General features: G+C 37.4%; 1 protein-coding gene across 1 annotated transcript; it reads right to left on the reverse strand.

Moving 5' to 3' along the window:
* Nucleotides 1-764: 764 nt before the first annotated feature.
* Nucleotides 765-25534, reverse strand: LOC102229432 (NT-3 growth factor receptor-like). Its single transcript, XM_014472932.2, has 18 exons — nucleotides 24959-25534; nucleotides 19998-20072; nucleotides 19001-19072; nucleotides 18438-18509; nucleotides 17566-17720; nucleotides 16539-16681; nucleotides 14302-14443; nucleotides 13428-13540; nucleotides 12264-12447; nucleotides 11334-11345; nucleotides 10252-10298; nucleotides 9751-9853; nucleotides 8341-8529; nucleotides 3388-3518; nucleotides 2653-2825; nucleotides 1960-2203; nucleotides 1600-1758; nucleotides 765-1502 (listed from the first exon to the last, which is right to left on the reverse strand). Exons 1-18 carry the CDS (start codon nucleotides 25243-25245, stop codon nucleotides 1317-1319), a joined length of 2487 nt encoding a protein of 828 aa, XP_014328418.1. The 5' UTR covers nucleotides 25246-25534; the 3' UTR covers nucleotides 765-1316.

The raw sequence follows: 25534 nt of genomic DNA on the forward strand, positions 1-25534 counted from the left end.
TTTGGGAATACTGTACAGCGCTCTGCACTTTTTAATGTAAAATATAAAGTGTAATGTGTAATGACTTGTGGGATCTGGAGTCACACACAATGCTTTGTACTAAGTCAGGCATGTCAAACTGCACACATTCATAATGTGGTTATGTATTGACACTAAACCGAACAACATGCAAAGAGTCTATCATATCAACTTCATGTAAAAATCATGGTCCAAATGTTTCTTACATTTGGACAATGTATACACATTATGTTTATTCATAATGTGTGCAACATTATACACATTATGTATACAGATTATGCATATCGTTTATCATGTATATACATTGTGCACATGTTTACATTATGTGTTTAATGTCAAAAAGATTACTTCAAATTATAGTAATATCATGGTAAAGTGGGGAGATGGAAACTTTGTACATTTGTGTGCAAAAACTTTACTTTCCTGAACATCTCCAATGCCATATTGCCAAAATGAAATGTAATCAGCAAAGTTGATATTTACTAATGGTTTCTCAGTGTTAGTATATGTATTGAGACTTTTCTGTCATGAAGGTAAAACGTTGAGTTCATCAGGAGCTCACTTTCATTTTTAAAATAAATTTTTATACAGAAAGAGTACGTTTTTATTTTAAGACATTGCACTAGCAGACTTAGTGACTAACCTTCTGCCATCTTTAAGAACCATTCGATCATGTCCTTCATGAAGCTATAGAATCACCAGACTGAAGACGAATGTTATTTGAGTTTAGTGTATGTAATCTTTTTATTATTATGCATATAAAATGACAAAGTACTAGAATATTGAGTACTGAACACAACAGAGAGTGGAAAAATTAATTCTGATTAACATGTATGCACATACAGTGACATCTATGGCAGTATATCTCACAAATCACCAAACTACAAAAATGACTACTGTAGGTCAGGACTGAAAAAGCAATGCTGCAATAATCTATGCATGTGGGTGGAGCAATTTATTCAAAATGATGTTAAAATAATCCAGACTAGGGCAATATTGTTGACAAACTTACCTCCAGTTTGATACAATGTATCAAACTTGTACATTGTATAAATGACTAAATGAGTCTTATGCTTTGAGTTCATGTAAAAAAAAAATCTACAATATCTTTTGTATGAATGTTAGGTTCTTTTTGGTCAACCTAATTTCCAGGATTATTTAAGGTAATTTGGCTTCTATTAAGTAAAACAGATGTAGAGCAGATGTGAGTCTTTATCCTGCTGCACATGTTGATTTGATTGGGGTCTTGTATGAGAGTTTTGTTCCTTTGCCTCCACGATTACATTTGAACCTTTTTCTCATCCCAATATGTCCAGATAAACTGGTGTGGATTTCATCAGGGCCAAAAGCTTCTTCTGAATGTCTTTAATGATGAGGCGCTGCTGTGGCTCCCTTTGCCAGCAGCCCAGCATGATGTCATAGACTTCCTTTGGACAGACTCTTGGGCGCTCTAGTACCCTGCCCTGGGTAATGCATTCAATAACCTGAAAAGGCCAAAAAGGTGGTTAGAAAATACAAAGAAAAATGAAAGAAAAGAAAAAACAAATCCAAATGTATCTAATATAACTGTGTGTATGGTACCTCATTGTTGGCGAGCTGAAACCACGGCTGTTTGCCATATGTGAAGATCTCCCACAGAATAACTCCAAAGCTCCAGACATCGCTCTCTGTGGTGAACTTCCTGTACATGATGCTCTCTGGGGGCATCCAACGAATGGGAAGCATGGTGTGACCTCCAACCTAAACACGTAGGTTTATGAACATGAGAAATGTAAAGCAAAAATTATATTTTGATTTGAGTTAACTAATACAGTATGATGTGTGTTTAAAAAGACCAGTTAAAAAAAACAACACTATTTATAGGTTCTTTCATTTTAGGTTATTTGATTAAATATATGAAAGTGACTAAAGGTTGTGGGGAATATTCAAGTGTGTTCTTACCCTGTAGTAATCTGTGCTGTAAATGTCTCTGGACATGCCAAAATCTCCTATTTTCACCAGAAGGCCATTCCCCACCAAACAGTTCCTTGTTGCAAGATCACGATGGACAAAGTGCTGGGATGCCAGGTAGATCATCCCCCCTGCGATCTGACTCGCTATGTGAAGCATCTGGGACAGACCCAGCTCCCCGTTGGTCTGAAGAGGCTGCCCATCTACTAGGATTGTGGCATCTGGTCCATGGGCTCTGAGGGGACAGTTTCACCGTCATATTTCTTTTCATTGTTACTCAGGCTTAAGATTTGGTGTTTCTTACAATATGAAGCATTTTTAGAATATAATGCAAATCTAAAAGCATCAGATACTATACAAATGATTTATACCAACAACAGAAACTTTTTTATACATTCAAATGCAATAATCAAATAACAAAAATATTTAAATTAATAACAGCAATAATAATGTTTTTAATTAATTTACAATATAACATAAACATAATTACATTAAGATGTAGCTGCACAGCCTCAAAAAGGAGTTTTAGTTTTCCAAATGTTTCACTTTCTTTCAAAATCAGGAAAAAGCAAATGGTTCTTATAATTTTTTAGCATAGTAGCATAAACAACTTTTATAAGCTACATAATTATGTTCACAAGAATTCTCATTACAGCTCAGAGTTTAGTAGACTGCATCACTGACCTGAGAAACTTGTTGAGATCTCCATGCTTCATGTATTCAAAAACCATGATGAGAGGGTCTCCATCCACACACACTCCATAGAACTTGACTATGTGTTCGTGCTGCAGGTTGGTCAGCAGTTCTGCCTCATGCTGGAAATCCTTCCTAGCTGCAAGTGTGGGGTCCTTTAGAGTCTGGAAACAGCAAGAGATGTAGCATTTCCAAAATATTCCGTGTGTTTTACCACAGTGTTGACTATGAGCAGACTTAGCGTTGAAAAATAAATATATGGTCACTAATTAAAACAGAATTCTCTGGCAAGAAAATCAGAAATGCGACAAAAAGCCAAAGGACACTGTGGAAATAAAAAGATGGACAGAGTTCTTGTTGGCACATCAACAACCCATGACCCAGAGAACAGACATATTAACCTGGTCAAAGACAAAAAAAAAGTCTAATCACATTGCTTTGCACATGAAATGTACAAGACCTTAAAAGACAAAAGTAAATTTAAACAGAACTTAGATATTTTTTTATCTGAGACATTTCCAATATATAATAATTAATAGTAAAAAAAGAATTTAATGGAGTTGTCTAGTTGTGAACATGGAGCTCACATGTCAATTGTAATCTTGACTAGCTTTGCTAATTGTTCAGAGAGCAAACATCTGTAGGTTTGTTTCCAAAACACTCCAGACTGTCCTGGTTTCAGAAGGTTAAACTCCCCTGATGCTGCAACACACACACTGGTCTTACCTTTACAGCTACCAGCATTTTATCCTTGGTTGGACTTAAGTTATAACATTCAGCCAGGAAGACCTTTCCAAAGGCACCTTCACCAAGCTCCCTCTTCAAAATGATATCCCGACGCTTAATGTGTTGAACATCTGAGAATGATAGAAAGTAACTGAGTATGCTGCTTATAAAATGTTTTTTGACATATTAAGTGCATGCTTTTAGCTGTATATTTTCATTTGTGCACTGGCAAAGCATCCATGCATCTCATTTTGAAATGCAAGCACTCATCTCTCTAGATGAAATTCTAAACAATATACAGTAGAATAACTCACTCCAGGTGTGACCAGTGTGTCTTTTGGTGGTATTTGGTGTATACCGTATACTTGGCATTTGTTGAACACTGACATGTTCAAGCACAACCACTAAATGGTATTTTGAACTTAACTTAAGTGCACATTCATTTAAGAAAAAAAAATGTTTGCATCAGATGTTTAAGTGGAATAAAATCAGTGCTTAATATCCAAAGGCTCAGACTCGTAAAACAAAGGGCTGTTTTTTTGAGGCTACTATTTACTTCACTGCATATGTTTTGAAAAGTTTACTTTTTACTCCAAGTTGGATGTTTAATGAGATTAAAACTGTTCTTAATCCACATTGAAAACATTGGCTGCCAAGTCTAAACAGTAAGCATGTTTGCTATAAATGTACATTGCTACAAACAAGATAATGAGCCAGTAACAATTGAGTAAGATAATATCAAACTTCTTAATGAACAGAATGAGAACTGCTTTTATTCTGATAAGCTGGAAGTGTTTTTGCAATGATGCAGCTAGCTTACAAGAAACAGAATAAGATGTAAAAGTACAATAGCTTGCAAAAGTATTCATACTCCTTTAACTTTTTCTTGTTTTGAGGTTAATCTTCCAGCAAGACAACCACCTTCAACATAAAGCCAGGGCTACAGTGGAATGGGTTAAAACAAAACATATTCATGTGTTACAGCGACTCAGTCAAAGTCCAGACATAAACTCATTCGAAAATCTGTGGCTAGACCTGAAAACAAAAGTTCCGACTGTAACTATGGTTCTACACCGTGTTCCAAATTATTATGCAAATTGGATTTAAGTGTTGTAAAGATTAAATATTTTGTAGTGCTATTAAATGTATAGATGGTATTGTGTGTCAGGGCTCTTTGAATCACTATAATTAATTTCAGAGAGCTGGTTGATTAGTTTGTCTGGTGAGCTCAATTAAAGGAAATCTACTTAAGAAGCATGTTCCACATTATTAAGCAGGCCACAGGTTTCAAGCAATATGGGAAAGAGAAAGGATCTCTCTGCTGATGAAAATCATCAGATAGTGTAGTGCCGTATGACAAGGCATGAAAACATTAGATATGTAATGACAAATGAAGCGTTATCGTACTGTGAAGAGATTTGTGGCTGATTCAGAACAAAGATGGGTTTGTACAGATAAAGGCAGAATGAGGAAGGTTTCTGTTAGATAAATTCATCGGATTAAGAGAGCAGCTGTTAAAATGCCCTTACAAAGCAGCAAACAGTTATTTGAAGCTGCTGGTGCCTCTGGAACCTCAAGGTGGAGGATCCTCCAGAGGCTTGTGGTGCATCAACCTACTATTAGCCTCCCCTAACCAGAGCTCACAAGCAGAAACAGTCACAGTGGGCCCAGCTGTACATGAAGATTCATTTTCAAACAGACTTCTTCACTGATGACTGCTGTGCAACCCTGGATGGTCCAGATGGACGCAGTAGTGGATTAGTGGTGGATGGCCACCACATCCCAACACGACTGTGACATCAACAAGGAGGTGGTGGAGTCATTTTTTGGGCCGAAATCATGAGGAGAGAGAGAGAGACAGAGAGAGAGAGAGAGAGCTGGTCGGCCTCTTCAGAGTCCATGAAGGTGTGAAAATGACCTCAGCAAAGTAGATGGACTTTCTGACTGATCACTTTCTTTCATGGTTCAAAAAGAAGAGCTGTACCTTCAGTAGCAAAATCATCTTCATGCATGACAATGCACCATCTCATGCTGCAAGGAATGCCACTGTGTCATTGGCTGCTATGGGCATAAAAGGGCAGAAACTCATGGTGTGGTCACCATCCTCCTCTGACCTCTGACCTCAACCCTATTGAGAACCTTTGGAGTTTCCTCAAGCAGAAGATCTGAGGGTGGAATGCAGTTCATATCAAAACAGCTCTGGGAAGATATTCTGACATCCTGCAAAGAAATTCAAGCAGAAACTCCACAAACTCACAAGTTCAATGAAACAAGAATTGTGCTGTGATATCAAAGAAGGTTCTATGTTAACATGTAACTCGGTCTGTTGAGATGTTTTTGATTGAAATAGCTTTTGATTTTAGTAGATGTGACCACTTAATGCTGCACATTGATAGAATGACCTTCTGCAGTTCTTTATAATCCATAAAATGTTTAGAAAATCTGCTGTGCATAATAATTTGGAACAGTGCATTTTGAGTTTTTTTATTTTTGAAAAAAATACTGTTCTCATGGGGAGCTTTGTTCAGTAAAATTTGATTTATACTGTAATAGTTCAGGACTTGAAAATTATACTGACCATCATTTGTATTGACCATTTAGGAAAATCTGAGAAAATATCAATTGCACAATAATTTGGAACATGATGACTGGATGACTGCCAGAGGCTGTGCTTCAAGCACTGAATGAACATTTTTGCACATGCGCAGATTAAGTGCGCATGTGCAAAAATCACCTGTAACCTTCCTGTGACCCACATAACTCTATATAGTCACATGACACCCAGCGCTCAATCCCTTAACCTTCTTTCAGCTCAAGGATTCTGAAAGACCACGCACACTGGCTATCAACCTTAGATTCATAGAACCGCAGTTACAGTCATAATTTTCTTTACATTTCATTCCTACTGACCACCTGCAAGGCATAAGCCTTAGCGGTCATATCCAAGTGTGCAAGTTGCTGCTTTTTTGTGTAGCAGGCATTTGTCATATGTCTTTGAGAAAGACACCATGGAATCGATATGTGCCTCAAGAGCACAAAGAGGGCATAGAGGTTCAGAGAGGCCTCCCGCATCAAACAAGGCAAGATGGAGTGGCTGGGTACTGCCTGCCTCCAGTGACATCTTATTTATTGACTATCTGATGTCAATAAGATAATTATACCTATTAATTTAACATTATCACGTTCTTAACATATTTCCAGGGCTCTACACATGCCCTACTGGCCCAGCATACTTTGAGAAAGTGGACCCTGGCCTTGCAGGGGCCAAACCAGAGCTGGGGTCAGAAAATTCGGCCCCTCATCTGGGAAAGAAGATCCCTATTGTAGGGCAGACGCTTTGGTAAGCTGGCTCGCACATTAGAGAAAAGTCCTCACCGGCCAGAAGGAGACGACCACCAAGGGAACCTTGGCTGTCAGGAGAGTCAGGGTTCGACTCGCCTGACGAACCCTCAGGAGAGTCGAAAGTGGCTGGGGTCCACTTCCGACCCCACGACTGGGGCTGGCGTTGTCCAAGGAGAACCAAAGGGGACAGTGACCTGTGTCCTTTGAGGCAAAGAGGTCTATGTACACTCTGCCAAAGACCCTCCAGATACACTCCACCACCTAAAGCTTTCACTCTCCCTGAAGCGGCTTCCGACAGGACAGAAAATCCTCTGGCATATTCTGTGGCCCTGGGATGTAGGCTGCCCTGAGGCAGGCAACGTATGGAGCTGCCCAGGTCAGAAGCCGATGAGTCAAGCACAACAGTTTTCTTGATCTGGTCCAGCCCTGGTGGTTGACGAGAAAAACGACAGGGGTGTTGTCTGACCTCACATGACCAGCACATGCTTGTCTTTCAAGCCCGGAAGAAAACTCAGAAAAGCCAGAAAAACAAGATTGTCTCCTGTGAAGGAGTCAGACTGCTTTTCTCCACGTTCACCTGCAAGCCCAGGTGTCATGTGGGACGCCTGGGTTTCATGTGGGACACTAATCGAGTGTCTCGGACCACCTGGTCCTGTGTTGCTGCACAAATGAACCAGTCTTCCAGATATGGGAGGATCTTCAATCCTTGTGTCTGCAGAGGAGAGAGAACCGCTGCAATGTATCGGGTGAATATCAACAAGTACTGTAGATAGGAGAACAGTGGTAAACACAAACTCTACCAGGTTCGCAAAAACCACAACTGTACTCAACACACTTGAAGAACCAAAGTGACTGAGCGCCGAGTGTCATGTGACTATATAGTCTCTTGGGTCACCGGCAGGTTACAGGTGACTTTGTTGTGATTAACACCCGACCTGCGCATGCGCAAGAATGATCTGGCAGTCAGTGGGGATGAAATAGAACTGCAGTTTACAAACGCTCTCCAGCTAATTGGACTGAACTTGAGCTGTTTTGTAAAGAAGAATGATCAGAAATTTCAGTCACTAGACCTGCAAAGCTGGTAGACAAACCCTAAAGACTTGCAGCTGGAGTTGCAGCGAAAGGTGGATTCACAAAGTATTGACTCAGGGAGACTAAATACTTTCACATCCAGCACTTAAAAAAGCACTTGTAAAAAACAAATGTTTTGAATTATGTTTAATTTTCTTTCTACTTCACAGTTGCATACCACTTTGTGTTGGTCTTTCACATAAAATTCCAATGAAATATATTTGTTTGGAAAAGTCAGTGTAAATTATGTTTATTTTGCCCTTAAGCTAAAGTTATCAGTAAAATGTTGTTACTAACCACCAGCTGCTATGAAGTAGTAGCTTCCTTTCACTCCTGATAACATGAGATAAAGACTGGCAACAAGACACAAATCCCAGAACAAGTCCAAGTTAAGTCTCCAGTTTTAAGGCACAAATCTGAATCAAGTGCGAAGATTATGTGACAGTATGACCCAAGTCCAGATTTTCAACTCTCAAGATCAATTTCTTGTTCAAGCTGCATGTGTTCTGATTAAAAATGCTTTGAGAGGCCTTTACTCACAAGTGGTTGGTTTGGTGCCGTTGTGCCCGTGTCTGAAGTACTGTGGATTCTCTATAATGGGGATCCTGGACATGCCAATCACCACGGAATCTAACCCAACATCCAGAGCACAGGGGCTTATAATGCCATGATTTACATGATGGAGCGGACTGGCAGAGTTTTCTTCCCCACTCATCACTGCTCCTGGGCCTGGAGAGAGACAGAGAGGAAGGATTTCATTTGGTATTCAAGGCATAATGAGCCTATTGAGATATTAGCCCAGCTCTGGTTTCCATGCTTTTTCAGGTCCTGGTTTTAAAACCAAGCATTCTATGAACAGCTGACAATTTCTACAATGAGGCACAAGAAATTACACATTTTAGAACTTTAAAAGTTCATTAAATCTGTTTGTAGCAATTGAATGTCTAATTTTCATCTTTCTCCCCTTGTCTAATTCAGTTTAAAAAGCAATTCTAACAAATATTAACCAAAACCTAAAAATAGAATTTGAAAAAGGTTGCAATAAATTCTCTGTCATGTACTCAAATGGAGGTCTGGTTTAATGACAGATGTTGCATGCAGTGGTTCAAGCTGCTGCTGAGCTCTTGGAGCTTAAGCAGGCACCGCTGGTTTCACTCTGTCTCTTAGTGAGCAGAGTAGAAAGCTGGGTGTGCAACTGATCTCTGGACATTTTCACCATTGGGCAGCATGTGTGTTGCAGCTTTTTGGTGCTTTGATGGTAGTTAGTGGGTTGGGTGGAAGGAAAACGAGTCCTTGGTGATAACAGTCTAGGGTTTCGAATAAAAGATCTTCCAGCAGGTAACCTGGTGAGTGACACTGGACTGCTCACTCAGCCCCACTCAGCTACAGCTGGAACAACCAGTTGTCTACAACTCTTAGACTTCACTCCTCAAAAGCATGGGGAGCACACTCTGCATTAAGGGAAGATGTGCTCATCCAGTTTCCTGCAACACACTAACCACCACCAAAAAGCTGCAACACACATGCTGCCCAAGAGGCCCTGAAGTCAGTTCCACACCCAGCTTTCTGCTGTGTTCCTTGAGGCAGAGAGGAACCAGCTGTGCCTGCTTATGTAGCAGGAGCTCATCAGCAACATGAAATAGAGAAACATGCATGCAGTCACCACTGTATGTAACAGCAGACAATAAAAAAAGTATGTTCATACAGTGTAGGTAAATATTGTGTTTTAGCTGCTTGACAGAAGACATTTCCAAAGAAACGCTTAAATATTAAAACAGCTAAATAAATACTAAATAAAATTCATATTTATTTAGTATTCATTTAATTCAGAATGTTTAATAGTGAAGTTACAATGAAAGCAACATTTTATTAACAGTTCAATACCAATTTTCAATTTTTTCTATTAACACATATTATTGATGACTTCCTCGTGAAATGGACAATACTCACCTTTAATGATAAATTTGGAACGTCGTCCATACTTGTTGATCAGAACAAAGAGAACCACGAGGATTACACAGGCAAACACTGCCAAACCTACGGCCATGGAGACCTGCGGGAACAATGCCAGTTCTAAATCCACGCACATTAACATACAGTTTATGGTAAAGTGAGAATTCAGTTATGAACACAAACTTTGCTGTTCTGATGTGAGTGTCCAGGGTCTAAAGTTCTGGGTCTGCACTTCCTTTTAGTAATTTCTCCCAAATCCATTTGTTTTTGCAGCTTTATTAATACAGCAACTTGGCTAAAGTGAGTTGCAACGTATGTGATGACAGGTAGTAGTAAGGAAACTGACACCTAATATCTAAATTTAATTTTTTTTTTAAATTGTCTTGATCAATATGTTTTACGATGTCAAAATTTTGAAGTCTTGACTTTTTCCCTAGTGGCGGTTATTTAAAACACATTTAAAGTTTGAGGTAACGACGTTTTACTTCTGCAACTCACCCCAAAAGGATCTTCCAAAGGTTTGTGAGTCTCTGCAGTTGGAGTTCCTGGGAAAAAAGGCAAAGTTTTCTGCTCAGACCGTCTACAAGAACACTAATAAACCAACAGTGTTAGACCAAGATAGAACTGCATTTATCTTTATACATGAAAAGTACCTCTTTTTTACAGAGACCTCAGAGGTTGTTTCTGGAATCTGATACAGATCCAAATTTGCCACTGACAAAACTGAGACATTATAACGTTGCCTCTCTTGGATAACATTCAACCACATTTTGATGCCTTTTCTATTTATCCTGTTTAGGTTGATGAGTGAGTCTAAATATTACTTCTTCTTAATATACAGCTAGATGTGATCCATCCACAGATGGTTGATGGCAGCTTCATTCTCAAAAGTAAGCAATGTTATGACAGAGGGGCTCAGGCCTATATACTGATATGTATAAAGGACAAGATTAAGATGTCCTCCCTTAGCAACTTCGTTCAACAAACCAGGGACAATGTTGTAATGACGTGTATTTTCCAGCATGACATAGCATTGTGCCACAAGGCAAAAGTGAGAACAAAGTGGCTTAATAATCAGAACATTAATATTTTGAACCTGTGGCTGGAAATCAAAGAGATTTTAATCTGCTTATCTGTCAAAATTAAAAGGTCCCGTTCAGTCAGAGGTACATCCTGAGTTTCATATTCAATAGGCCAGAAAGAATAGCAACGGTAATGAAGAGGAAATAAAAGCTGAAAACAGACAAACTGACTGTTCACCTATGGTCAGTTTCACAAACCTGGTACAATTAGATGTTTTGTTTTCATTTAACAAATAACTTAGTGTCTGACATAAAATGAGACATGTATTCTTAATCAGAAAGATCAGCAAAAAATGTATAAGGAGAGCCAGTATAGAAAATAATTGATCTGCCATGCCAAAATGATGGCATACAGAACAGTTGGGGAAAAAACTTATTACGTCGACCACTACACCACTGAAACTATCTGACATGCATAAACATCCCTTAGTTTTGACATGGCTTAGAAATTTGTGCCAAAAACATAATATAGTAGGATTGACATTAGAAGGTACTTACCATAGTCATAATCTGATTCCATTGAAGAAGCAAATAGATAAGACAAATGCAAACTGTAAGGCAGTGTACATACTCTACAAATATTTATATCAAGACAACAACATGAGCTCTAAGACAATTCTCATACCACCCTGATCAGTGAACATAATTGCAATTACGTGTTATATAGTCTTTAAGGAGGTGAAGATCCCACATGGGTTATTAGTTTTAATTTTATTTTAAAGAGAAACATCACACTGCTTGTAATGGAAGCTGTAAAGTTGACAGGTGACTAAAGTGAAGTAACTTGCAGAAGTAACAAAAAGTATGAGAGTTAAGAGGTCTTCTATAATAAAGGAATCAGATCCCATCAGCTGGATCGACTGGATGTTTTGGAGTTTCTGTAGGTCACGTAATACATGGTAGCAATACAGCATATGCTTTTTCGTAGGTTAATTTTATGAAGTGCTACTCTTCTAAAAGTTTAATAGTAATTACCAATTACAATTAAATCAGACATTTCCATTCATACACACATTCACCCACTGATGATGGCAAGTTACTGGTTTGTAGCCTTATCTGCCCTGGGACACTTTGACAAAGGTAAGGTTGTAGTTTCATGCCATTCTGACCACCAGCAGGCAAGGTGGATCAGGTGTCTTGCCCAAGGACACAACGACAGAGGCGAGAGAAGTGGGAATTGAACCAGCAGCCCACCAACAGCAAGACAAACTCCTACTGCCGTCACCCCAGTTATCCGCCATTGTGTGCATTCTTTTGTAATTCAGTTACGTTGGTAACTGTTACATTTACATAACATTTACATAACAAACTGATGTTACACACAATCAGGTTAATTTTCTCAATGTTAAAGGAATACAAATATACAAATTGTATTAAGTTTCCTGCCATAATGACAACAGACATAAGCTCTGGATGTTACCAGCTTACCAGGAGGGGGCATTTCGAGGAAGTGTCCATACACTGTCCTGTTGACCTCACCCAGATAGTTGGTTGCTTTCAAAGTGTAGTTGCCATTATTGTAGTGCGTTGGGTTTTTAAAAAGAAGGCAACCCTCCAAGTCGTCATTGTAAATATCCATATCTTGGCGGATGTACTCATTGTGGGAAATCTCCTGAGAGAATAGAATAGAATAGAATAGAATAGAATAGAATAGAATAGAATAGAATAGAATAGAATAGAATTACTCCAGAGAAGACCACATCCACCATAAAGTCACTGGTGGAGAAAAAATATGCCAGGAGCTCTTATATGATCGGATACATTGAAGTCTGCAGGATTACTGTTCAGTTTCTCATGGGGTGAGTGTCAGAACTTTTATTGTTATACACTACACTGCACTAGGTCATTTTTGATGAAATGTCTTCAAGATTTGCATCGTAATATGATGGATTTGATTAGCCTTGTCTGGTTCACTACACCCTGCATGTGACCTGTCCTGGAAATATGTTATGACTTCACTGAGTGCACTATAACACCGTGACCGGGTGGCCCTTGCCTGACCAGTGGTGCGCGCCACACTGACTAACTGCATCTAGTAGCTATAACACCTAAAATATTATTTACTATCTAATTATTCCAGTAAAGTTCAAGTTTCACAGATGATTCCGTGGTAAAGGCTCACAAGCCAGGCCCTCACAACCTTGTAGAAAAATGGGACAAGAATATCATATAAAATTATATATTTCTTGCTAGATGAACCAGACAAAGCTCTCAAGACAAATACTTTTTTTGACTTGTTTTTGACTTTTTTTGACAGTGTTTGTCTACACACCTTCTCAGATATTCCTGTTGACAGTCAACTGTGGGGAGTGGAGTTATTGGAATGTAATGTAATGTCAACAACAAGTATGTACTTGTTGTTGAACATATTTCTAGACAGAATCTTTGCTTAGATAAGAAGTTAAACCGGATGAACACAACAGTAGTGGTTTTTTTTCAGATAATTTTTTCCACTTATCTGAGATGGATGTAAACACAGATATTCCTCTATCCAATGATATTCCACCACACAGTGTACATCCTTAGTAAGATCATTCCAGTGCTCTAATAGATACGTAAATGATAACTCTTTTACAATAAAATCTGTCATACCTTATCTTCATGAAACCATCTTAAGCTTGGATGAGGTGAACCCCGAACAGTAAATTCTATACACGTGTCATGACGGCGTTCTGGCTCCTTAAGCTTCTCAATGGACGGAGGAACTGAAGGGACACAGGAAAAGAAGATCAGTGTTGAATTTAATTCACACAAAGCTTTTGAAGTCATTTACACTCCTAATTAAACATTCACTTTCTTTCATTTCTTAATTTATTTATGAATGTAAAGAATTATTTGAACAGGGATCATACACTGGACACAACAGTTCTTGCTACTGATTTGAAAGGTTCCTGTTCTGGTCACTGTTTTGGACAGTGTGTCCTGAAAAAACACATGCTTCCGATCTTTAAAACTCCACACAATGAGAGCTTGCTTAATGAGGCAAGAAACCATTAAGCAAGATTTTCAGTTGAGCCACTGGAAAGCTCATCTTTTTTGACATCCAATCACTCAAGATAATTCAAAATAAATTATGGTTCTTCCCAAATGTTTTTCACTGCAAACTTTTCCCTGATATAAATCCAAGCTGTTGAGGCAAATGCCTTCATTTATTTTCAGGAATAGACTACAGAAATAATTTCTAGAATCTTTGAATTTGCTCATAATAAATTCTATACAGTAATATGACTTGGAACTTCTTCTGGTCAAAATATGACATACTAATTCAAACGTGAGTTTTGAATGCAAACTAATGCTATTATCAGTCTATCCCATGTGGCAATTTGAACTTACAATTCCACTTACTCATAGCAGTTGCATAGTTTGTCCCCAGTCAACTCTGATACATATTGACTTATTCACATAACTCTGAACAGTGTTGGATCTTCAATCTGATCTCTGTGTCTGTCTTATAGGGTCAACTTACAGTGAACGATTAGGTGAACAGAAGCATTAGCGGAGCCTACGATGTTGTTGGCGGTGCAATTTAGCCAGAAATTGTTGTCCTCCCTTTTCACATTGGCCAGTATTATGGTGATGGAGTGAATACTGTTGTTATATACTTTATCCTGAAGGGACAGCAGAAAACAAAAACACCAGCAGGCTGATAAAAGCAACAAACCTCTGAAACAGTCAGGATTCACAACATGCTCACATTCATGCAGCACTGACTGAATCAAAGCTATATCTATAAAATCATATCTGGGTAAATGTTATCAAAGTGCACACGTTCTGAGAGGTTCAATGACTGATGTTCCGGTAGGAGTTTGGTGTATCAGACGTTTTACTGAAAACAGGTCGAAAAGTCAAAGTGAGTTGTATGCTTTTCCTGTTTAATTTCATCCTGGATGGTGGTAATCATATAATATCAAATATTACAAATCACATATCATATTTCAATACTTTGAACAATATTGATGTTTGCAGAAATGCACTCTGTTTGAATTGATGAGAAAAAAAAGTAACCCAAAATTTAAGGTCAGTAATGGTTATAGAGATTATGAGCCCAAATGTATAGGCAGAAGTACACACTTAAGCTCTTTAACATAAATAACAGTACTTACATTTTACAAAGAAAATAAAAAAAAACTCAACAGTTTTAATATTAAAACATTTTTTATTTTATAAGTTAATCAAACCTGTTTTGTACATTTTGTCACATTCACACCTGCGCCATCTGTACCCCTAATAAACCACGTGGCAAGTGTTTCTGTAATGGGCGACATGGGCAACCTTCCAAGGTGGCATCTTTTGGGGGGTGGCATTTCATTACTGTTTTAATTACTTTAAACAGAAATGAAATGTCTAATGCAGAGCTGGACATTCAAACCTCCTGTCGTTTTTAGTGTTGATGTGTAAATCTTTGAATCTAATCCAACAAAACACAAAATATCTATTTACATGTTGTTTTGTGTAATAGATGGTCAAACATTCCAACTTTTTTCACTTTGCCATTAGTGAATATTGTGTGTGTAGAATATTGTGTTTAGAATAAAAATGAATGTATTCCATTTTGAAATAAGAAATTGTGGAAAAAAAATGCATCCCAGTGAATACTCTCAAGAGAAAATGAAACGGTGTAAGGAATTACAAGACAAGAGCTTATTATAAAAGGGAAAAACGACTGAACAGAAAGCATAAGCAGGGCCTGAAGAAAGATAGTCAGCAACAGTTTTTTTAAACTGATATATTATGTTATTGGCCAGATCTTGGAGCAGGCAGGCGCCGTTCTTGGTCAGAATGTGTCTTTTTTTAACCACATTTCTCAGAATGCACCAGAAAACAAGTTACAGGCATGTCCTCATCATCTCTGTCTTTTGTCTTTGAAACCAGCATGTATATAGCTGTATGTATCATAGACAGGGAGCGGAATAATGCTGGTCATATGCAGTGACCATGCAGGATCTACATAAAACCTATGAGAAACAAAGATTTATGTACCAAATAAGTTTTATTTATTACCAAATTTATTAGAGCCCCTTATAAAACACATCACTGTCTGTTGTACTCTCAGGTTAATTGGCCTCGTCATAACATCCACTGTTCATTTATAAAACCTTGCTGGGTCTTCCACCTTGTTTAGTCCAGTTACTAAAATCCTCTAGATACAATACTCACTCCTAATGTATTAAACTGAAAATCCCTAAAGCCAAATATTCTTCAGGCCTCATGTCTTTCTGTGTTGCTGCTGCAAATAATTCAAATTTTCATCAAAATAACATCTCAACCCTTTGATTTCATTTCTTGCTTTTAAACACAGACTAAAGGACCTTTTTAAGAAGTCATGTAATTGTTTTGCAGAGCGAACACTTTGCTCAATGTACGTAAATGTTATCCTTTCCTTTTTACATGTTTTAGCACGTTCATTAAGAAATTTCCCTTAATGTCTTACCTGGTATAATTATGTATTAACTAACTACTTTTCTATTGTATCAAATGTTTATTTTATGCAATAAAATGCTAATCAGTTAATTAAATTTATACAGTGTGATTTTTGATTTTCTGTATTTTTTTGTTTTTGTTTTTGACTCTGTCTCACAGTTGATGTATTTCTATGATGGAAGTCACAGATCTCTCAATCCTTTGCAAGTGGAGAAACTAGAAAAATCAGCGGTATATGAAATAATTTCCCCCTATGTAATGAATGCACTCTCTACTGCATACCTGTTGTGTGGTGATGGAGTGTAAGCCATTAACAGCCCAGTCCACCTCAGGTATTGGCAGTGCAGAGCCATTGCAGATCACTGTTACTTCATCACCTTCCACAACTGTCAGGTTGCTGTGACTGACGCTGACCACTGGCAGGTCTGGAACAGAAAAGCAGAGGTTGAGTTCACAAATGATGAAACACCTGATCCGGATTAAACTGGGATTTCTTGCTCTAGTGCACAAACAAAACCTTACCTTCACATTTTTAAGTCTTTTCAAAACTAAAATCATGGACATTGAAATTCATAATAATTGTGTATTTCAGTCATTTATTTGAAACTCTCTATTTTTTAAGTGGAATTATTAAAAGGCATACAAGTTTATAAGTAAGAAACTACACTAGCTACATGTAAATGTGACTGGCTACAACAAAGCTAAATGTGATTTATGTCAGAAAGTCTGGATTCTGAGCTTCTCTGTGATGTCAAAGATGCAGAAATTTAAAAAGAAGCTGTTCTTTGTGTACATTAATAACGTTTTAGGGCTATGTGTAATTTAGAAGCTTAATAAAAAAAACAGATTTGAGTTGCGGTAAAACGAGAGCAAATTAGAGTAAAAATCATGATCATAATTTTACTGACACACTTACTGCATGTCTTCTTGTCAGTTTATCAATCTGCTCTAACATAACATCACTAATCATTTTTAGATCATATGTTTTTTAAGCTAACATAGCTTTTAGCTTAGAAGAAGAGGTTTTTCACATCACTGGAAAGTTTTTCCCAGTAATGTGAGTCATCAGAGTAACAAAAACGGAATTTTTCTTATTTATCCAACAAAAAGCTAAATATTTATTTCATCCACAAATTAAAATAGTTGTGTAATCTTTAAAGAAAAGGACATCTTGAAACATTGATATATCCTAAACCATTATGTTTACCAACAAAGAACTACATTTATTTACAATCAAGATGAATGGAAAGTTAGAATTTATGACAATGTTATTTAAATTTTACTCTATTTGATTTGAGACTTTTCTCACCACAGTTGGTGACGTTCATGTCCAGCAGCAGGATGTGTGTGTGTCCAGTGGAGCAGGTTAGCTGCTGGCTGCTCAGGCCCGCCTCTCCTCTCTGCTGCCACAGCTGCAGCCAGCGGATCTCACACCCGCAGGAAAACACCACTCCCTCCAGATGCCTGCAGATACAGCAGTCACTGCAAATCAGTACAAAGCTAAACATGTTACCAAACAAAATAAGAAGCCTGCAAATGATTTTCAGTCAGTTTTGTAATAGGGCACTCACTGAAGATGGCAAGAAGGTTACAGTAAAGAAAGACTTTATCAAGCTATCTTAAAACGTAGAAAATGGACAGGTGCACATTAAATTTGAAGGGACTTAATGTGCGTTTCTAAATTCAGCCATAAATGGAAGATCTGTCTCTGAAATATTTTGTCAAGGATGAATCAGCTGTCTGTCTGAAGTAAAATGGGAAAAGATTTTATCTGACTAAACATTTGTATGCCTGTGAGAGATTTATGATCTCTCATAGACACAGGAAAGTAATATGCATATTACTTTCTATGCATAAAATTAATTTAAAACATATTTGCTTTGATCTACTAGGGGAAGTTTAATGCTGGTATTGTTGATACCATATTCTTAGGGTGATGCTCAGTGTTATCTTTGTGTCAAATACATATTTTGGAAATGTGAGCCCAAAATGCTAGCTTGGTTTCATCCTGAACGTGACTGAATAAATATCTTTTGTGTTTGGATCAGGGCCTGACATTAGTTATAGCATATAAGGCAGGAGGATTGAATCAGAGTAAAGGAGAAGCTATTATCATGTAGATACACCTAGAGGTGTACTAACAGCAGGTCAGTGAAAAAAACAAATCCAGGGCTGACTTACAGTGCTGTGAGCTGCAGATGTTCAAAGACATGCCAGGACAGTGTCTTCAACATGGGGTTCATAGACAGGTTTCTAAGGGAGAAAGCGACAAAAAGGCAGAGACTGGAAAGGTGTACATGGCAGAAATTTAAAAATTAACGTTTAGAGAACAAGTAGAGAAAAATATCATAAATAAAAACAGAATATTGCTTTGATCTCTGTTGGGTGGTCAAAATTATTTCAATTGAATTGGTCAGTAATTTCCTGTTTACTTATCAGGGTAAGTCTGAAGGCAAATGGTTGGCTTGAATGTAATTTAATGGTTTCACAGAAAGGGGGCAGAATTTTTAGATGTTAGTCACTTTTTTCCACTTTACAGTAAAGCAGTATGTTGTGTTCGTCTGGCTCATAAGTTTGTGGAGGAAATTTTGCAAATGTGGACAAGTTTGAGGAAATGAAACACATTTGCGAAGCTCATAAATACTGAAGCATCACTGAAACAAAAGCATTCGTTTAAGTGTAGCAAAAACATTGTGTTGCTCCAAAGTTCAGACAGAAGGCTCAGCAGAACTTTGTGGACTCACATGAAGCGCAAGTTGAGGTTCTTGGAGAAAACCCGAGGATGGAGTGTGTGCAGGCTGCTTTGGGTGATAGTTCTGTTCAACACACATTTGAAAAAAGGGAGAAGACAGATCACGCGCGTGTTAATACAATAAATACTCCGAAGGGTTTATCTCAGGCTTGATTGGCCTCAGTTAGCATGGTAAATGTAAGAAATCATGACTTTAAAAACCTAAACTATCATGCCTCCTTTTTAAAGGCTCCCTGGAGAACGCCTCTTCTGTCTAAACAGAAACACCAGCACAGGTTCAGCTTTCGGAGGTTCATTTGAATGAACCTCAAGACTTCTTTAACAGGAGCAGATACTTCAGTTCAATTCAAATTCATTTTCAAAAATGCTTTTCTAATCCCAAAGAGAAATTAAATGTTGCTGTAATTCATTAATTTAGATTATTCAATGAGTTATTGAAGATGGTGATGGCTGTTGGCAGGAAAAATTTCTTAACATCACGTTTGGTAAATTTGGCAGACAGGATGGAATGTAACCATGAGAGGAGGCTAATTTCCTTCACTAGAGATATAAGATTTACATTAATAATCAATACTTTTGACTTGGTCCTGAAAGGTTATTTTTAGTTTGTTCTGAAAGGTAAAACCCTCCTTCTGAAAGAGGCTTCCATGCTGTAATTTACCAGTTATGCAGAAAATCTCAACAATTGTCAAACTCTATAATTTCTTAAAAGTAGCTAGTTGTCACATAGTTTAATTGAAAATATTCTAGATAAAGACGATATTGGAAGTTTTTTATTTATTTATTTTTTATTTTTTGGAGGGGTGGGGGGTTATTTCTAGTCATCAAGCTCACTTTCAGTAAAATGCATTGCAACTGCCGGCCATGAACCAGATGAATGGAGGCAAAGAAAAATGAGAAAAATGTTATGGCCAGCTGGGGGTTTATTTAAAACACAAACAATGTAATTCTGCATAAGGAAACATGTGTAGAAATACTTTAGTACTCACAGTCTCTGTAAGCCAGGGTACAGCTCCATATCCACATCTTTCAGTACTTTCAGACCTATCCAGTTCTCAAGGTATCTGCAGGGAAAAACCACAAAATTTAACTAAGAGAAAGTAAAAAACTTCCTGTCTTTCACTTAAAAATCCAGAAATAGAAGAAACTTCTAGATTCTGAAAACTAATTCTAGGTATTCATTATTATTATATTTGTCTTAATTTGTTCTGAGAGGCAGCACCAGAGCTAGAAATAAATGCATCATAAATTCATACTACTTACAAGATAATATAGACAATTAAAACATTAATAATATTAAAAGCGGCTAAAACTGACTCTAAGAAGAAGGAGAAACAAATACTTTTAGGTATTATTCCCAAACATGGTGTGTATCAGATTACAGAATCTTATCCAAAGGACTGATGTACTGTAGTTAATTATGCTAACCGTTCATCAATTTTAAAATAAACTTGCTGATAATTGCTAAATGAAATAAGGTCATTAATTGCCCAAACAAAAGAAATAATATTTTTTTGTCCTGATTCAAGGTTTGTTCCTGTGATAAAGGAGGTACAACATTAAAAGCTAACAGTGCTGTAGGCCTCAATCACTGATACATTAAACAGCCCAGATTTATCTGGAATCTATGAGTTCATATATAACTGAAGTTCTCTGACATAATTAATGCATTAAAGACAGGACATATAGATTTTTTTCTTCATTTTTATAATAGATAGCATTTTAAATTTGGGATTAGGAAAGGATTGATCCACATATATTGATTTCTTGTCATAATGTCTTTGGTTGAAAGCTGTTAGAAATGCATTAACAGGAGTTATACTGCATGTTCACACATGTAGACAGACTTGCTTACAAAAAGCTTGGTAATAAGGTTATTCAAACTGGTTCCAAAAATACTATCAAAATAAACATGAAGTAATAAAATTTTTTGCAGCAACTAGCAGCACAGCCAAGTGAAGGTCAAAGGGCAGCATTGACCTGGGGTTGGACTAACCTGTTCAGCAGAATCACATATGACTTTAGACTGGGAGCAAAACCAAAATCACAGCTGAGCTCAGTTCAGTTAGATTGCAGTTTTCTTAATGCCAAAAATAAAGTATATGTAAAACTTAACTAGGTTTCCTCTGATAATCATTATGGCCAGCAGGAATGTAGGATCTGTACATTATATGTGGAATTATTAATGTGTTTCAGTTACACAGTAAAATCCAGTAAAGTGTCAGATAAGCAGTGTCGGAGCACGTGAACTCTATAAGGGTTAATTCAACAACAGTAAGTGTAAAATGGCTCCCTGTGATGTGCAGTGTTGGTGTAAAATCAACCTGAGACACAGAGAAAGAGAGAAAGAGGGAGCATGAGAGACAGATACTCACCTCTGCAGGAAACCTGCATTAATGTTCAATAAATTCATGACTTCTAAACAGTCATTAAATTGACCATACGTCTAACTGAGCTCTACTGAAGCTAATGCTCTTCATGTGAAATGAGGTTCAGAGGCTGTACTTTACAAAAGTTCTTACTGATAAAATTATATGGTAACTTCATTTATAAGGTAGCAGAGGTGATCATTATTGATTATTGGTATTTATTTCTTTTTCACATTTTAGCAACAATGATTAAAGCTTAATTGATAATTATCTTTACCAGCTAATTTATTAATTTAAAAAGAAAATTATTTTTTCAAGGAGAGGTTGTGTGAAAATAGAAAAGTGGACTGCTGACCCTACACTAAGATATGGAATCTCTTAAATATGCTGCCAACCTACTGATTTATCAGAAAGATATCTATTCTGCCAACATATAACGTTACCGTTCCTACTTAACCTTCAACCAAAAGCAGCCAGTCTGATTAGTAATTTATATATGTGTGAACTGGAGAAACACCTTTACTTTAAAAATAAAGTTAAAGGTTGATGACCTCTGTGACTACAGGATCATACACATCAGTAAGGAATATGATGCCTAAAAGAAGGGCTGTTTGTAAGTTATTTGTTCACCACATCATGTGTCCATGATGAAAACTCTTTCTGATCCATCCATCCTCTAATATCTTTTTTCCAAATTAACAATAACCTAAACAACAAAACACTGCAGTATGCGTCCAGCACAATGAACAGAAGCACCGTTCTCATACTGCAGCTGACAATGGTCCTTTAGCAAAATATGAACAGCAGTAGTGAGTTTGACATGTTTTTAATCTATGATGTATTATTTCCCTATTAATTATGTGAACATTAAAATAAGTTGGTGTGTGTTCGGCATTGTGATCAGCTCATTATGGGTCACAGCAATAACCTCACGGTATGTCAAAGTATACTTCATACATTATCTGTTGTAGCATTTTACAGCCACCATCCATCCAAAGGTTGTCAGCTCAGACAACCTTTGGCATGAGTTTGTCAGAAAAGTGTAAATTCTAATAATCTGATAAAAATGTGAAAAGTACTCCTGCTTTCTTGATGTCATCAGTGGACTTATGTGGCCCAGCAAATGAGCTGAATCGTTTTCAAGAAGTTAGCTTAGCCCTGTGCAACTACATATGTCGGCTAAAAATATTAGACGTGGAATGCAGTTTTGTACAGAAGAAGACTTTTAAGTGGACCTGATCCTCTTCCATAGCTTTTTAACAAGGCCTGGACTTTAATATACTGTACATCTGTTTTTGGTGAAATCTGTCCTTGAGCTTGGAGGTATTTCAAGATTACAACTTCAACTACCATTATGAAAGTAAACACAGAGGGAAGTACATGGGTTGAGCGATATAGAGCATACCTGAGTATCAGAAGAGTGGCTAGCTACTGAGAAAACAATGAAGATGTTTTCATGAAGCTCCAGTCATCCAATGATTGAGCAGTCAGGATGTTATATACTTATCTTTGTTCGTTTATTAACTAAACACTTAGCAGAGCATCTGACAGCTATGTGACCAATGAAAGGCTCTACAACAGGGAGTGATTTGTTCACAGTGGTTAATGTATCCATTGAGACGCCGGGACTAAAATGAGACAAACTGGTAGATGATGGCTGTGCAGATTGGACGGGGGCAAATCCTGGACTTTAGATCAATTAATTTAAGTCAATTTAAATGAACCAAGAGCAGAACCTATGATTGCATTGAATCATTTATCAAGAGATGTTGTGCATGTGAGTCTTTAAATGAACCACGCTGTTGATGCTATAACTAAAATAGGTTATTTCATCAGGGTAAAAGATCTGAATTGCAGACAGTTTGTTTCGCTGTTGGAGGAGCGTGATGGAGAACATAGTGACAGAGGCTACCCAAAAATCCAAACCGGCTTATCAGCTCTGCGATTCAGAGACGGCTCCGGCTGGACTAGGTTGCTAAAACACTTTGGGGCTTGAATGCATAGACTCAGGAGTTTTGTGAAAAGAAGTGCAAGAACGACAGCAGATCTGGCCTTTCCTGTTGATGGGATTCATTAATGAATGAAGTTAACTAGTTCTCAATAAACAAAAACACAATCCAGTCATTGCTTTTTTGCATCATATAAGTGTGATGTTGGTTTTTGAAAACGACTTAATAAGCTTGATTCACTTCATCAGTGTTAATGTAAATTTAAACGATCATTTTATATTAAATTGATTTAATAAAGAGAGAAAATAAAAATTTTAAAATGCTTTTTGTGACTTTACATTAAGTAATATATACATTTAGGAAAATAATCTCATAGAATTTATAGTTGCTTACCCCAGATCTGTTGCAATAAAATAAAATTCTTTACATTTTCAGCTGTCACCACAGTCTGATTCAACACTTCCTCTGTTGCATCCTTTTGGTCAGCTTTATTATTGGTAGCATAACCTCTTTGAATTTTTACTGTTTTTAATTAATAAGAAAGTCAAAGTGAGTGTCCAGTGCAATAGAAAACAGCAGTCCAGAGGTGAGATTCAAATTAGGGTGAGAGGTTCCAGCTGAGCAGAACTCTGCATCTGCCCGACCCGGTTCTATGGTCTGTGGTTCCTGCAAAGCTAGAAAGAACATGCACCGAAAGAAAAAGCCAAAATATTTGGCCAGTAAAATAATTCCTTAAATCATATTTTTTAAATGGATCTTGTTTTTCTTTTTATACGACATGAAGGACATTTACTTTAAAACTTTAAACGTTTTTTTAATATAAAAGCAAAAATATTGGTTCCCTTGTAACAATCATTTAGTGATGACTCTTCGACAAAAAGTTAAAAAGTCTGATTGTTTGGTGCTTTATTGGACTTGTATTGGTCTCCTTTGTAAGATTCTTTAATGGCAGCCATAACAAAAACAGAGTAGATCTTTCCCAGTGAATAAGATGCCATTTTAGGAAGAAATATTCCATATTAAAAAAACCAAAGAAATAAAAGACGGGCATACCAGTTGAGTGAAATGGAGAGTTTATGGAAAACATGGAGGTCAAAACTGGGAAATAATCCTTTGATTATCTGCACAGCTGAAAGTCTTTGGTTTGGTTCCCTCTTCTTTTAACTGTTGTGATAATAAATTGCAACATAGGAGCAAAGGCTTTACTTTAGTTTCTTTTTAAGCTTTACCTGAAAAGAACTAAAAGCCTAAATATGTTTCTCCAAATGAAATGAGAGACTAGCAAACTAACAGGAGCCATGTTGGGCTAATACTAAAATTCCTTTATAAGCAGAGAAGACATTGGATAGCATCCTGGCTTTGGTTTCCTTTAGTTGGTGCTTTTCTCACCATCAGCAGAGTCCTTAAAAAATGTAGTGATATTTCGAAATAAAGGATTTCTCAACATTAGCTTTTTATTTCACCCTAAATTAGATCAAATTGATTAAATGTGAAACAAATTTATGTGATTTAGTAAACTCCTACAAACTCAACTTTTCTTTCTCCATTCTTTATACTGTTTATGACAATGTAAATAAACACAGACAGAGTCACAATCTGTTGCTGGTGAATTGGGTCTAAAAGAACTCTTACATGCTGGTGATGTTCTGGAAAAGGTCCAAGATGCTCTCGCTCATATTCTCCGCGCCCGCCATGTGGAAGGACAGCAGCTGAGAAATGCTGCTGTTGTCCGACTTGTTGCAGTAGATCTCGGTGGAAGAGCAGGTGCAGGTAGGCGGACAGTCCAGCAGGGAGCTCAGGCTGCTGTGGAACAAACAGACCAGCAGAAGGAAAACCTTCCAGCGGCTGCAGATCCTCACAGTCTGATCAAAGGAAGATGTTCTCCGGACCTCCGTGTCGGGATCACTAACATCCTTCATCTTCCTGCACTGCTCCTCTCTGTGGAAACAATGAAAATAACTTTTCCTCAGTTTATCTGGTAGAAGCTGTACTTTCCTCTCTCAGCACAGTTCAAATGCCAGCAGAGAAAACCTCTCCTCGTCCAGGGGTCCTGCGTGGATCATATCTGTAGGAATGCAAAGACTGCAGAACAAACATGAACAGTCTTCCAGGTTGGCTACATGGCTGAAAGGGATCTAAGGGTTCAGACTCCATCCCTCTGCTTTTCTCTTCTGTCATTCATCCTAGCATCTCCATTTCTCCCCTCCC

Source organism: Xiphophorus maculatus, chromosome 2, assembly GCF_002775205.1.
Source record: "Xiphophorus maculatus strain JP 163 A chromosome 2, X_maculatus-5.0-male, whole genome shotgun sequence".
NCBI lineage: Eukaryota > Metazoa > Chordata > Actinopteri > Cyprinodontiformes > Poeciliidae > Xiphophorus > Xiphophorus maculatus.

What these genes read in the sequence shown, in the direction of transcription:
- LOC102229432 (XM_014472932.2), bottom strand. Translation starts at nt 25,245, where the DNA reads ATGAAGGATGTTAGTGATCCCGACACGGAGGTCCGGAGAACATCTTCC. An exon ending in TGTTCACCTAATCGTTCACT is followed by an intron (nt 13,541 to 14,301) that starts GTAAGTTGACCC and finishes GTGTCCCTTCAG; the next exon opens with TTCCTCCGTCCATTGAGAAG. An exon ending in CGGCACCAAACCAACCACTT is followed by an intron (nt 3,519 to 8,340) that starts GTGAGTAAAGGC and finishes TATCATTCTCAG; the next exon opens with ATGTTCAACACATTAAGCGT.